Source organism: Melanostigma gelatinosum (assembly GCF_949748355.1).
Source record: "Melanostigma gelatinosum genome assembly, chromosome: 19".
Taxonomy (NCBI): Eukaryota; Metazoa; Chordata; class Actinopteri; order Perciformes; family Zoarcidae; genus Melanostigma; species Melanostigma gelatinosum.
The window spans coordinates 377,949-392,088 of NC_136652.1; the positions used below are offsets into that span (position 1 = coordinate 377,949).

Here is a 14,140-nt window from a genome sequence, read left to right on the forward strand (position 1 = left end):
TGTGGTTCAACAGAATCATTAAAAAAAAAAAGAATGAAAATGGCCTGGACAAAAATGATAGTACCCTAAACTTAATATTTTGTTGCACAACCTTTTGAGGCAATAACTGCAATCAAGCAATTTCTGTAACTCCCAATGAGACTTCTGCACCTGTATAAAGCCATTATTCCTGCTGCAGCTCAGTTTAACTCCTTTATACACTGTTGTTCGGTTTGGGTAGTTAGGAAGGGTTTGAAAAATTGTAATGTGCAAAGTAACTAGTAACTAAAGCTGGCAGACAAATGTAGTGGAGTAAAAAGTACAATATTTACCTCTGAGATGTACAAAGTTCAATAAAATGGAAATACTCAGGTAAAGTACATTGAGCTTGTACTTAAGTACAGTACTTAAGCAAATATACTGAGTTACATTCCACCACTGATCATGATATTTACTCTTACACACTCTTACACAGCTTATCAAAACCATACAATTTACTGCTTTTAGTAAAGAGGTGGAATAATATAGAGCAGGATTGAGTTCAGTCTGTTGGTCCAGCCCTCAACAACAGTCCCTGTTTCTAATTGCCCACCCCTGGCTTAGAGGATTTGGAGTAGTTCATATGATATTCCTTCAACTAATAATGTATGTCAGAATTTCCCTTCCTGACTTCACCAAAATTGCAGTATTCGGTTGCAGGGAGCAGCACCTCGGACCAAATGGAAATCTCTTTTGGCTGATAAAATAACATTTGATAGGGTTTGTTTTGAGTTTACACATACCTTAGGCCTTGCATAAGGTTTTTAGGAAAACAGGTCCCTTGCTATATTTTCAATGGAAGCCACCGTCATAAAGCTACAAACTGACGTTGAACACTTGCTGTACGCTTTTTTCAGCGGTCCAATGAAGCGGTGAAGCGTCAACCTCATATGTTTCTGTTTCAACCTGTTTTATTCCATTGAAAATGCTATTAGCCAGTTGCTAGTGCTATTTAACAATATAATTATGCAAACGAGTGCTTGAGCCATTTTCTTGCTTGTAGTTTGAACATAGCGTAAGACTGCTCAATAAACATGCAACCTGCATTGGAGTCATTTTAATCTATTTTACACTATTCATCATCCCAGGTTGAGGGACTTGGAGGATCAGTTCCAGGGTCTGCGTACCTCGATTTGCGCAGTGCCAGCCTTGAAATTCAAGGTAAAGTTGACACTTGACTGTACTGTATCTGTAATCAGTTGTCATCAGCTGCTGCAAGACATTTCCTTTTCAGCATGTGTCCTAGATTTGGTTCAAACCAAAAAACCCTCTGAATCAAACAAAGAGACTGATTCAAATTACAAACGTTCTTACAGTTTTTCTCGATTGCTAAGACACATTTCTTGAAACGGTCACCCATTCTCTCAAAACTGTAAACACAAAACCTCATCTTCAAGCACTATTTACAAAACCTCTGAATCCTCTTGCAAAATGAAACTTTTGCCTCAAAACAGTTTTACCTGTGCTCAAAATCAAACACTGCTCTCAAATCATAAACAAAGTGATCAAAATAATATACACCATCAAGCAGTCAGTAAACAATACACCAATAAATAGAAAACACATTGTTCAAAACATATAGTTCTCAGGGAGAAGTAGATTTTTAATCTCAAAACAAATTTCATATGAACGAAAACATGTTCTATTACAGTAGCTCAAAATTGATCAGAAATGACGACTGTGCTTTGCTCTTTGCAATTTCTTTTGTTCTTCCTCCTCCTTGTACCCCTATTTTTACAGTACTGTACCCTGCAGCTCACAAACGTGTACTTTGTCTCTGTGATAATGTAATTGTTGTTCTTTGTTGATATGAACCTGCAACCAGTCAAAATATATTGAGCAGTCAGTACTGTTACTGTAACAAATAGAAAGCACGATGTTCAAGGCCATACAATTTGTTTATTGTACATTATACAGCCTACAATGCACTGTAGGCCTACTACAGTATACAATACATACAGTGATGAACTTTACAAATGTCTATTGAAACAGCTGCATAGAGTGTAGTACAGTAAATTTGCAATTACAAAAATACAGTAGCATACTGTACCTGTTCTCTTCTCTGAATGTCCTTACTATGGTGGACACAGAAAATCAGCTCAAATTGGGGTGCATTCTAAGTCCTGCTTCCCTCATTGTCAGTCCGTGGACTATAACATGGTCTATGACTGTTGCTCGAATTTCATCAGATATTTCCACTCTTTGTCTTCCTCTTCCTATTCGCCCACCTCGCATACGCACTTGTCCTCGTCCTCTCACATTGTTTCTTCTATCCATTCTCAGACTTTCTCCTTCCCACCTTTAACCACCTGTTTGCTCTCTGAACTGGCTTATATTGGTTGTGTCACATCATTTGATACGAGTGAAATCAATGTTGAGTGATTGTGTTCAATCAATGACATGTGTTCTCTATTTGTATTTGATTGTTGCCACTTGTGTTTACCAGTATGGATGACATTATAAACCCTCAGATTCATTCTTATTTAACCTATAAAACCCTCTGATTTAAAACCTTCTGATTCAAACTACAAACCTCCTTGGTCAAACTACAAACTTATGGAGTCATATCAGTCAGAAGACAGAAGGATCCACAAATGTATTATGTGATTTATATAAAAACGACTCCACACAAATAAGCACACCAAAAAAGTTATTGTGATATATAAATGTAAAATAAATCCAATCTTTCAATCAGAAGATCGTCTGTTTGATCCCGAGCTCCTCCAGTCCATGTCGATGTGTCCTTGGGTAAGACACTTAACCCCAAATTGCTTCCGAAAAGCTGTGCCTTTGGTGTATGAATGGGTGTGAATGAATAGCCCTGATGGGGAGGTGACACCTTGCATGGTAGCTCCTGCCATCAGTGTATGAATGATCAGTTGTAATGTTAAACTGCCTTCAGTGGTCGAAAGACTAGAAAAGCGCTATACAAGTACCAGTCCATTTACCGTCATTAGCTTACTGTTACTTTAACTATTGTAGCTAAATCCATTAGCCATCTCATACAGTGAGTACTGTACCCAACAGCCTGCTAAGGTTGGCTGAGGTTGTCTCTATAGCAACGCAAAACTGCAGCTCGCGCACCCCTGGGGGTGCGCGAGCTGCCTCTAGGGGGTGCGCGAGAGGAAAAGTGTAATGGCGGTCTGATGGTGTAATAATATTAAATATTAAAAAAAAATGTAATTTTTATTTAAAAACTGTCAGGTGGGACATCTGAAGCTATCAGTCATAAAAGAGGAGAGGGACAGAGAGAGAGAGAGAGGAATCGGAGGCGAGGGGAACGGAGAGGTGCAGCACAGACAAATCGGGAGCACATCGGCCCATCGCGGAGTCAAGGTGAAAAAGAGGAAACGAGGGTGAGCATCAGACTGGGAAAAAAAGAGGAAATATGATGAAAAGTATCTGTGTCTGGGCTTCACTTGGATTGGCAACGCAGATTCCCCAAAGCCACAGTGCGTGGTGTGCAGTGAGGTTCTGGCTAACAGTCTGAAGCTCTTATTTACGTCGCCACCTGAACACCAAGCATGCCAGTGCAAGTCAAAAGCCCCTTACATTGTTTATATCGAAATTGGAGTAGTTACAAAACAGCCAAAAACAACTGCAGTCTCATTCATGTGTTGGGTCTATAAATGACGCACTACGGGCTTCATATCTGGTTACAGAATAGCGAGAAAGGGGCTACCGCACACAATCGCCGAAGACGTGAGCTTGCCAGCTGCCAGAGAGATGGTGGAATGTATGATTGGGGGGAAAGAAGCAAAAAAGTTGGACATAATCCCGGTGTCCAACAACACTGTGTCGCGCCGCATCGATGCTTTGTCCGAAGACATCCTGGCTACATTAGTCGCTCATTAATTGTAAATTAAATGTGATAATCTGCCTCTGAGCCTGTGCGTGTGTGCTCGCATCCGTATTGCTCTTTAAAAGTGACGCCTTGTGTCACTGAAAGATATTGAAACTTTGTTGCAGTGTTTCAGGGCGTTTTCACACCTTCAGTTCGTTTGCTTTGTTGCAGTTGCTCCTTTGTTCGGTTTGTGTTCACACTGCAACATTTAACAGCGGACGAAATCTTGTAAACAAATGCCACGCGCGAGCAAACTGTACTCTCATTGGTCCGATTCGCTTAAAAGGCTCTGTTGCTTCTTTTTTTAAATTGTTTATTAAGGGGGGGGGGGGGGGGGGTGCGCGAACCCAGTCGGGATGTAGAAGGGGGTGCGCGGCCTAAAAAGTTTGGGAACCGCTGATTTAGAGCATCACTGCCAGACGCCATTTTGAGGTTTGAGGTTGACTTCAAGATAATTCCTTGTTGACAGAAATGCATTTGTGAATCTCTTGTGTAAGGGGAGCCTCGAAAGAACACAACTGCAGTGATATTCACACATGACAAACAGTTTTTAAATTTAAGGTTTAACAGATTATATATAAATGCAACAACATCCAGATATGTTTTTGATGAAAATTGCAAATACGTTTGCATACATATATTTGTGGATTTCTCTTACTTTTATTTAAAACAAGAAATATTTTTGTGTGGATCAGAAATATACTTTGTGGAATTTGTTTTACATTAATACAAATATACTATACTATAACAATATATATAGATAATATATGTACATAACAAACTACTTTTTGTGTACATTAAAAATTATTTTGTGGTGTGTCATTTTTATATAAATCACAAAATACATTTGTGATCCTTAAGTGAGCATTCATTCATTTTGAGACGAGTCTGACTCCATACAAATTCTCTGATTCATACTACAAACTCTATGACTCAAATAAGAAACTCACTGATTTAAAATACAAACCTCAGACTCAAACCACAAACTCAATATTTCATACTACAAAGCCACTGATTCAAACTACAAATCCACTGGGTTCTCTTATTCTCTCATCTGAAGTTGGACTGTTTTTTGTGTGGTAGGTAGAAAATTTCTTCTGCATGGGCTCTCCTCTGGCTGTTTTCTTGGCGTTGCGAGGGATCCGGCCGGGAAACAATGGTGTGCAGGGCCGCATCCTCCCCACATCTATCTGCAAACGCCTCTTCAACATATTCCATCCGACAGACCCTGTGGTGAGCTACATTACCCACAACTGAGTGTGCCTAGATTGCGATTGTCACCAACATTTATGATGTTTATGAGTAATGGCTAACAAACCTTTTGATGGATGCTGTGTAAGTTTGTGGTGTTGTTATTAGATTATACAGCAAAAAACAAGAAAACTAACTATATTCAAATAAAATTCGCTAAAAAAAATAGTGAGAAACCCTCATCTGCTCTGTTTTTCTTTGTTTGTTTCAGGCATACAGATTGGAGCCTCTAATCTTAAAGCACTACAGTAACATTGCACCTGTTCAAATCCACTGGTAAGATGTGGAAGTGGTAGTATATATGACAGATATAATTCTGGTTATTTATGAAATCTCCTGTGAATTTATCAAAACAGTGGATGCTGTGATCTAATGAAATGTTTGATCCGCAGTTTTTGTCTCTCTCTTTATTGTCAAACTGTTATTTGTGTAATAATTTTGTTAATGTGATGTGAGGTTAATGTGAATGTGATGTGCAGGTACAACACCACCAGCCCAACACCGTACGATCAGATCCGGCTCACACTGCTCAACCTTCCAAAGGAGGCCGCATCTGTCTCCGACTCAGAGAGCATCCCCAGCCCCTGCACCTCCCCACCCCAGGCCAGACGCCACTATGGAGAGTCCATCACCAGCCTTGGCAAAGCCAGCATCATGGGTAAGCACACAGCAAAGTAAAACAAAACTAGAAAATGCATTTCCTGCTGAAAATGCGTTGGAATGCTGAAAGCTGAAATGAATTGTAAAAAAATTGCTGAAAATTAAGAAATGGGAGACTCCCCGTCTGGAAAATGTGGAAGCCCGAAAGCATTTAAACTGCAGTGCTGAAAACCCTTCTAGTTGAAATGTCTCACTATGGTGTCTGTAGCTGAAAGTATGAGAAGAAGAATGCTTTGAAAGTTGAAGAAGTTTAACAGGATTTGAAGATTTTCTCCATAGAGATCCCATTAAAAAGAAAATTGCAAATAGCTTAATATTTCAAAGAATTTAAAGATTACAAATATGAAAAGTCATTTCACCCCTCTCCTGAAAGAGCTGAACATTTTGATATTCGAATGGTTTCTGTAGCTTAAAGAAATGTCAGCGGTAGTGATATTTGTAGGAGTAGTACTAGAAGTTGTAGTTGTAGTAGAAGTATCATTAGTAGTCGAAGTATTAGTATTTAGAAGAAGTAGTAGTATCAGTAGTAGTAGTAATAGCTGTAGTAGTGGTCGTAGTATTTAATATAACAGTAGTAGTAGTAGAAATAGTAGTAGTAGGAATAGATTACTATTCCTGGCGGGACTGTCTACCAATATTATTTGGACAATTTAAAAATGTAATTGTTTTCCAATCTGCATATGTAGTATTTGAAGTAGCAGTAATAGCAGTAGTAGTAGTAGTACTAGTAGCAGTCGTACTAATAGCTGTAGTAGTATTAGTACTGGTAGTAGCATGAATATCAGTAGTTGTAGGAGCCAAATTCAATGTGATGTTAAATATTCACTTGTATTTACATGTTTAACTGTAATCACATCTTTTTCTACTTTGAATGTTACAAGGATGTCGTTATAATTTGTTATAGTAAGAAATACATGTAAGTGACAGACAACTGTCACTTTATGGAAGAAGAAGAGTTTGTCATAGGGAAAAGGCAAGTGATAATGACAGAGAAGGCTGTAGATGAAACAAGGAATAAGCTAATACAGCAAAGACGGACTAAGCTAGCTCAGCTAACGAGCAAAACCAGGGAAATAGAGCGACTACGGGAGGAGGATCCTGATTTTAGCACTATAAAACGAAAACTGAGAGTTGACTATGAAGGGTTACTCAGAGACTTTGAATAGAAGAACGATGCTCTGAAACAGTTCCTTACTGAGGAGGAATATATGAATGATCAGCTTTGTTGGTTAGAACCTAAAGCACATGAGGCCAATGTTTTCATTGCTAAAACTGAAAGATGGATAGAGTTATTTAATGAACGTGCTGAGCAAGCAAAGCTATGTGATGATGAAATCAAGCCCTCGGATAGCATATCCACAATACTGTCTACCACGAGTAGAAATAGTAAGAAACATGGATCAGAAAGTGGGAGTTCTGTGTCATCCACAGCATTATCTATTCGCCTTAAAGCAGAAGTGGAGAGAGCTACATTGCTAGCTAAGGTTGCCACATTAAAGCGAAAACAAGAATTGGAAAGGCAGGAAGCTGAATTAAAGGCTAAAAGAGAGGAGTTGGAGTTGAACATTGCTTTAGCAACTTCAGATGCTAAGCTTAAAGTGTTGGAAGATTTTGGCATTGGACGCATGTCGATAGTACATTCAACGCCAGGAATAAACAATGTCAGAGAAAACTTAGCATCAAGAGAAAGGCACGAGCATCGCAGCCATGTGGAAACTGGTCCAGTTCATCTTCCTAACCCACAGCCAAGCGATTATGGTCATTCAGTGCAGCCACCCAGGAACACTGAAATCAGTGGCAATGTTGTGGAGACATTGTGCAGTGTTATGCAGCAGCAAGCTAACATCTCAGAACTAATGATGAAGCAGCAAAAAGGATCAACTTTGCCGTCGTTGGACATTCCCACCTTTAAAGAAGACCTGCTCGATTACCATCTGTTCATAAGGGCCTTCGAGCATGGAGTAGAGGACCGTACTGATAATGCCAAGGATAGGCTCTACTATATGGAGCAGTTTACTAGTAGTCAGCCCTGAGAGCTAATTAGAAGCTGCCTCCACATGGATCCTGAGAGAGGATACAACAAAGCCAAGCAGCTTCTCAAGGAACAGTTCGGAAATGAGCACAAACTTGCTGTGGCCTACATCGATAAAGCCTTAAATTGGGCTCCCATCATCCCTGAGGATGTCTTTAAACGCCGACTCACTTTTCCTTACTGGATGCTGCAATGCCATGATGGACATTAGCTACCTGGAAGAAATGAACAATGCTGCCAACATGAAAGCTGTTGTCACAAAGCTACCTTACAAGTTGAGAGAAAGATGGAGGGGAATCGCATGTGACATTGAGGAACAGCAGGACAGGAAAGTCAACTTTAAAGACCAATCTGCCAATCCGTTAAATCAGCTACAAAGGTGCATGCAGAGGCAAAGACACAGGATTGGAGATGCAAGAAAACATTCACTACAAGCGCAATGCACATGGACCACAAGGTTAAAGACTTTGAACCAAGCATGCAAAAGGGTCCCACAGACATTGTTGCAACAAACTCATGCATGTTTTGTAAAGGACAACACAGCATAGACTCATGTAAAAAGATGAGAGGGAGGCCACACAAAGAAAAAATAGAATTTTTGCATCGCAAAGGACTGTGTTTCAGCTGTTTAAGGCATGGCCATATGAGCAGGAGCTGCAGTGAAAAGCTTTGCTGTCAGTTGTGTTCTTTAACACATCCCACACTCCTGCATATGAAAAGACGAGACGATGCAACTGAACAGGAAAGCAAAGCTACTGACAATACAGAGAGAAGTGGTGGTCTTCCAGTCACTAGTGCATTGGTATGTGCTGGAAATAAAGTATGTGGAGTCACTGGGGCCGGCGAAGAAGAGTGCATACTCTCAATAGTTCCTGTCCGAGTCAAAACAACAAAAGGAAATAAAACAGTGGAAACGTATGCCTTCCTTGATCCAGGAAGTACGGACTGCTTCTGCACAGAAAAGTTAATGAACCAACTTAAAGTCAGTGGAAGGAGAACAAGCATCTTACTGAGAACGATGGGTGATGAAAGACCTGTTGACACTTATGAGGTGTCCGGCATAGAAGTCAGTGATCTGTCTGAAGACAACTTCTTTGAGCTCCCAAATGCCTTCAGTAGAAAAAACATTCCTGTAAACAAAGAGAACTTTCCACATCAAGAGGATTTGAAAGGATGGTCTCATCTTAAAGACGTGAGCATTCCTGTAATCAATGCAGACGTGGGACTGCTCATCGGAGCTAATGCGCACAAGGCCATGGAGCCATGGCAGGTTGTGAACAGCATCAACGATGGACCCTACGCCACAAGAACTAGGCTAGGATGGACTGTAAATGGACCATTAAGAGAAAGTACCGCTCACCAGCAGGGAAAACCATGCAAGGTTTCATCAAACCGCATCTCAGTAACAAGACTTGATGACCTGTGGCAGCAGCAATTTAAGGTGGATTTCCCTGAGAGGGAAAAAGATGAACAGGTCGAGATGTCCAGAGATGATCATTGCTTCATGGACATGGTCACCAGATCAGCAAAGCTTCTGGATGGGCATTACAGCCTGTGTCTACCACTAAAGAACCAGATGGTCAACATGCCAAACAACCGTAAAGTTGCTGAGCAGAGAGCACTTAACCTACGGAGGAAGTGTGCTGAAGATCATAGGAAAGAGTTTGATCCAGAAGTGGCCGACACAGTGCTTCAGAACTTTTATGTGGATGATTGTCTCAAGTATGTGGCAACAGAAGAGAAGGCAGTTGTGCTGTGTCAGGATCTAAGAGAAATCTGTTCCAAGGGAGGTTTCCGTCTCACAAAATGGGTCAGCAACGGCCGTAAAGCCCTAAACTCAATTCCAGGTGGTGAGTTGGCCAAAGAGGTGAAGAACCTGGATCTCGAACAAGACCAACTCCCAATTGAGAGAGCCCTGGGTGCACACTGGTGTGTTGAGTCAGATACCTTTCAGTTTAAGATTACTGTCAAAGACTGTCCTTTTACCAGAAGAGGCCTCCTTTCAGTTGTTAGTTCAATCTATGACCCCTTAGGAGTTCTCGCACCAGTGGTGTTGCCAGCAAAGAAAATCCTTCAGGAACTGAGTCGGATGAAAATGAGCTGGGATGACGACTTACCAGAAAAGGTCAAACAACAATGGACAGATTGGTTGACAAGACTTCCCAATCTAAAGGACTTCAAAGTCAACCGGTGCATCAAGCCACCAGGATTTGGAAATCCTACATACACACAGTTGCACCACTTTGCGGATGCAAGTGAGGAAGCTTACGGCACGGCTAGCTACTTACTGTTGCGGAACGAGAGAAATCAAGTTCACTGCACATTCATCATGGGGAAGGCCAGAGTGGCGCCTTTAAAGCAACCTACCATCCCACGGATGGAGCTGACGGCAGCAACAGTCGCTGTGAAAATGGACAAGCTGCTGAGAAAGGAGCTACAGTTGGAGTTATCCAATTCTGCATGTTGGACCAGGGAATACTTGCCACAGCTCCAGGAACGGCAAAGATGGTCAAGAGCATCGAGAAACTTCACTCTGGGAGACATCGTTCTTCTAGTGGATGACTCTGCTCCAAGAAACTCTTGGGTCATAGGGAAGGTCATTAAGGCACTTCCAGACCACAAAGGACTTGTTCGTCAGGTCTGCATAAAGACGAAGACTACTGTACTTTTCGGACTATAAGCCGCTACTTTTTACCCCACGCTTTGAGGCGTCGGCTTATAGTCCGGTGCGCTTTATATACAGATTTTTCCGTAGCTTTTCTCCGCCACAACAACAACCGCAACTTCCGGTTCCGGTCTAACAGCAGCAAGCCAGTTAGCCGTAAATGCTATTCAGAGCTATGAGCAGAGAAGATCAGCTTTTTCTCAAGTCTGCCAGTGGATCCTAACAGCTCAGAACAGTGTGACAGAATCCACCTTCACCAACGGGTTCTGAAAGTCTGGGATAGTACGAGATTACGGGGACAGCGTAATGAGGACGACAACGCAAGCTCAGGCGCGGATTTGCCCCGGTTCATGATGTGGTGTGTTCAAGGACCCAAATGCAGACTCCTTTTTTACAGTTTTTTTTTTATAGTTCTACAAAACTTGTTCTACAAAAAAAAAAATGCAGACTCCGGACAGCAGAGTTATATTGCAAACCTCAAAAACAGCACACAAAAACACGCATTACGCTGTCCCCTTAATCTAGTACTATCCCAGACTTTCAGAAGCCCTTGGTGATGGTGGATTCTGTCACACTGTTCCGCGCTGTTAGGATCCACTGGCAGACTTGAGAAAAAGCTGATCTTCTCATGCAGCGTGTCGACGTTGCTCATAGCTCTGAATAGCATTTACGGCTAACTGGCTTGGCAACAACAGCTATTCAGAGCTATGAGCAACAACAGTTACCGGTATTGCCTCATTGCTTTTCGTTTGGTAGCCGTGAGAGACCTTAGTCTGTAATGCAAGTATGTCTGCATGAAAAGATGTACAAAGTGTTAGATCCTGGGGTACTTCTGGCCCGATACGGGGCTACTTACTGACTTAGCTCTCTATTAAAAGATTGTCAAGCTGGTGTTCTTGCGAGGGAACTCGCCTGGCTCTTCTAACTGCCGTTACTCCCGACGTCTACCCTGCTTCCTCCGGTCTGAGTGCGCTCCGCTGAGGGGCCAGCCTCGCCCCGGGCGCTCCTACCAATCGCGTCGGTTCTGGCAGCTTCCCTCTTCTGGATCCGTGCTCTTGGTAAATGCCAGGTTAGGTTTTAACGGCTAGGATTACTTCTAAAACCGTAAGGCAGCGGTTCCCAAACTTTTTAGGCCGCGCACCCCCTTCTACAGCCCGACTGGGTTCGCGCACCCCCCCCCCCCCCCTTAATAAAAAAAAAAAAAAAGAAGCAACAGAGCCTTTTAAGCCTTCATAGCCGCATAAGAATCGGACCAATGAGAGAACAGTTTGCTCGCGCGTGGCATTTGTTTACAAGATTTAGTCCGCTGTTAAATGTTGCAGTGTGAACACGAACCGAACAAAGGAGCAACTGCAACAAAGCAAACGAACTGAAGGTGTGAAAACGCCCTGAAACACTGCAACAAAGTTTCAATAACTTTCAGTGACACAAGGCTTCACTTTTAAAGAGCAATACGGATGCGAGCACACACGCACAGGCTCAGAGGCAGATTATCACATTTCATTTACAATTAATGAGCGACTAATGTAGCCAGGATGTCTTCGGACAAAGCATCGATGCGGCGCGACACAGTGTTGTTGGACACCGGGATCATGTCCAACTTTTTTACTTCTTTCTCCCCAATCATACATTCCACCATCTCTCTGGCAGCTATCAAGCTCACGTCTTCGGCGATTGTGTGCGGTAGCCCCTTTCTCGCTATTCTGTAACCAGATATGAAGCCCGTAGTGCGTCATTTATAGACCCAACACATGAATGAGACTGCAGTTGTTTTGGGCTGTTTTGTAACTCCTCCAATTTCGATATAAACAATGTAAGGAGCTTTTGACTTGCACTGGCATGCTTGGTGTTCAGGTGGCGACGTAAATAAGAGCTTCAGACTGTTAGCCAGAACCTCACTGCACACCACGCACTGTGGCTTTGGGCAATCTGCGTTCCCAATCCAAGTGAAGCCCAGACACAGATACTTTTCATCATATTTCCTCTTTTTTTTCCCAGTCTGATGCTCTCTCTCGTTTCCTCTTTTTCACCTTGACTCCGCGATGAGCCGATGTGCTCCCGATTTGTCTGTGCTGCACCTCTCCGTTCCCCTCGCCTCCGATTCCGCTCTCTCTCTCTGTCCCTCTCCTCTTTTACGACTGATAGCTTCAGATGTCCCACCTGACAGTTTTTAAATTAAAATTACATTTTTTTTAAATATTTAATATTATTACACCATCAGACCGCCATTACACTTTTCCTCTCGCGCACCCCCTAGAGGCAGCTCGCGCACCCCCAGGGGTGCGCGCACCCCACTTTGGGAATCCCTGCCGTAAGGGATTGTTAAGTGGATTCGGTCTCTAGGATAACCTTACAGAACTCAGTTGTTAGACATACAATGGATTTAACTTTTTACTGCCACGAGGAACTTTTACTACTTGAGCAAATAAATGCACTTGAGAAATTTACTTTAAATGCAGATTAGATATTTATTGCAGGTTATATTCAGTTAGTTAGCAAGGGTTAAGCTACAGCGCACATAAAATGTTACTACACTTGATTCGTTACTTTAATTTTCTTCTTAGATTATACTCATTGGTTTTAGATGCCGAGACGGCTCGGTTGGAGCTGGATTTCCAAAGGTGCGATGAAAAGGTTCTTTTGGAGTTGTTAGGAGCGAAGGTCTGGCCAGACCCTCGGATTCCTCCTGCTCTCGCAGCGGAGTTCGGCCAACAGTCCTCAAGGCTCAGTACAAAGTCTTTCTAGGGCTGCTGTGTTCCTCCATTGTTCAGTTGTTAAAGTCGAGCAGTGGGGAGAGGAAAATCTCCATCTTTCAATTCTTTGTCCACGAACAGCGGTCTTCTTTCCGTGAACCGAGACGAAGTCCTCGAATACTTCAGTTGCAATCGTCCGTATCTTCTTCTCAGAGCGTCTGGACGGCCCGTGCAGAAATCCCGTCTTGCTGTTTGCAAGTTACTTCTTTTATAACACTTTTGGGCTGCCTCTCGCGTCTCTCCCCCCTCTTCCCCAACACGTCCTCCCTCAGCCCATGATTAACATGACATCATTGATTTGGTGCAAGTGCTTCGAAAAGTACCTACATTTTGTGTGTGTGTGCATGACGAAATCACCCCAACTTCCCTGTCTGGGCGCTTACTTAATCAAGCTCTGCGCATGTCTGGGTGTTCAACATCTGTTGCACTTCCCCTTTTCCTACACTCACACATTTCTAACACAGATTAGTTATCATAATCACAGTTACAGTTGTTATAATCAGTTACTTAGTACCCATTTGCTTATAAAATGATTGTTGATCTCATCCTTCATCATTATTGTGCTTTGTCTTTTCTTCTCAACCACCGTTATTTCCCCATCCCTTGAAGCTAACACCCTGCTGACTTCCTCTTTCTCCGTACTTTCTACACCCAGACTACACTATACTCAGATACACATATTATTATTATTATCAGGTTTACATTTGTTAAAATCACTTTACATTTGTTATGTAATACATGCTTGCTTTAAAATGATTATTAGATTTCATCCGTTAAACTATAATTATACGCTCTATGTCCCTTTAGCCTAATTTACATACCGAACATGTATTCCCTCATTTAAAGCAGCTTCCCTGGGATCTCAACTATTTTGACAAAAGATATATTATATATTCGCTAATGCTAATCGCGGTTAG

General features: G+C 42.1%; 1 protein-coding gene across 1 annotated transcript in view; it reads left to right on the forward strand.

Annotated features, from left to right (window-relative positions):
* The window catches only part of ddhd1b (DDHD domain containing 1b), a gene marked incomplete at its 5' end in the record, with an annotated part of 58,187 nt that overhangs the window by 9,970 nt on the left and 34,077 nt on the right, over window positions 1-14,140 (forward strand). Inside the window, 4 exons of the mRNA XM_079291383.1 lie at window positions 1,107-1,179; window positions 4,946-5,095; window positions 5,325-5,389; window positions 5,593-5,771. Of these exons, the coding sequence (XP_079147509.1) occupies window positions 1,107-1,179; window positions 4,946-5,095; window positions 5,325-5,389; window positions 5,593-5,771 (467 nt within the window). The remainder of the gene's footprint in view (window positions 1-1,106; window positions 1,180-4,945; window positions 5,096-5,324; window positions 5,390-5,592; window positions 5,772-14,140) is intronic.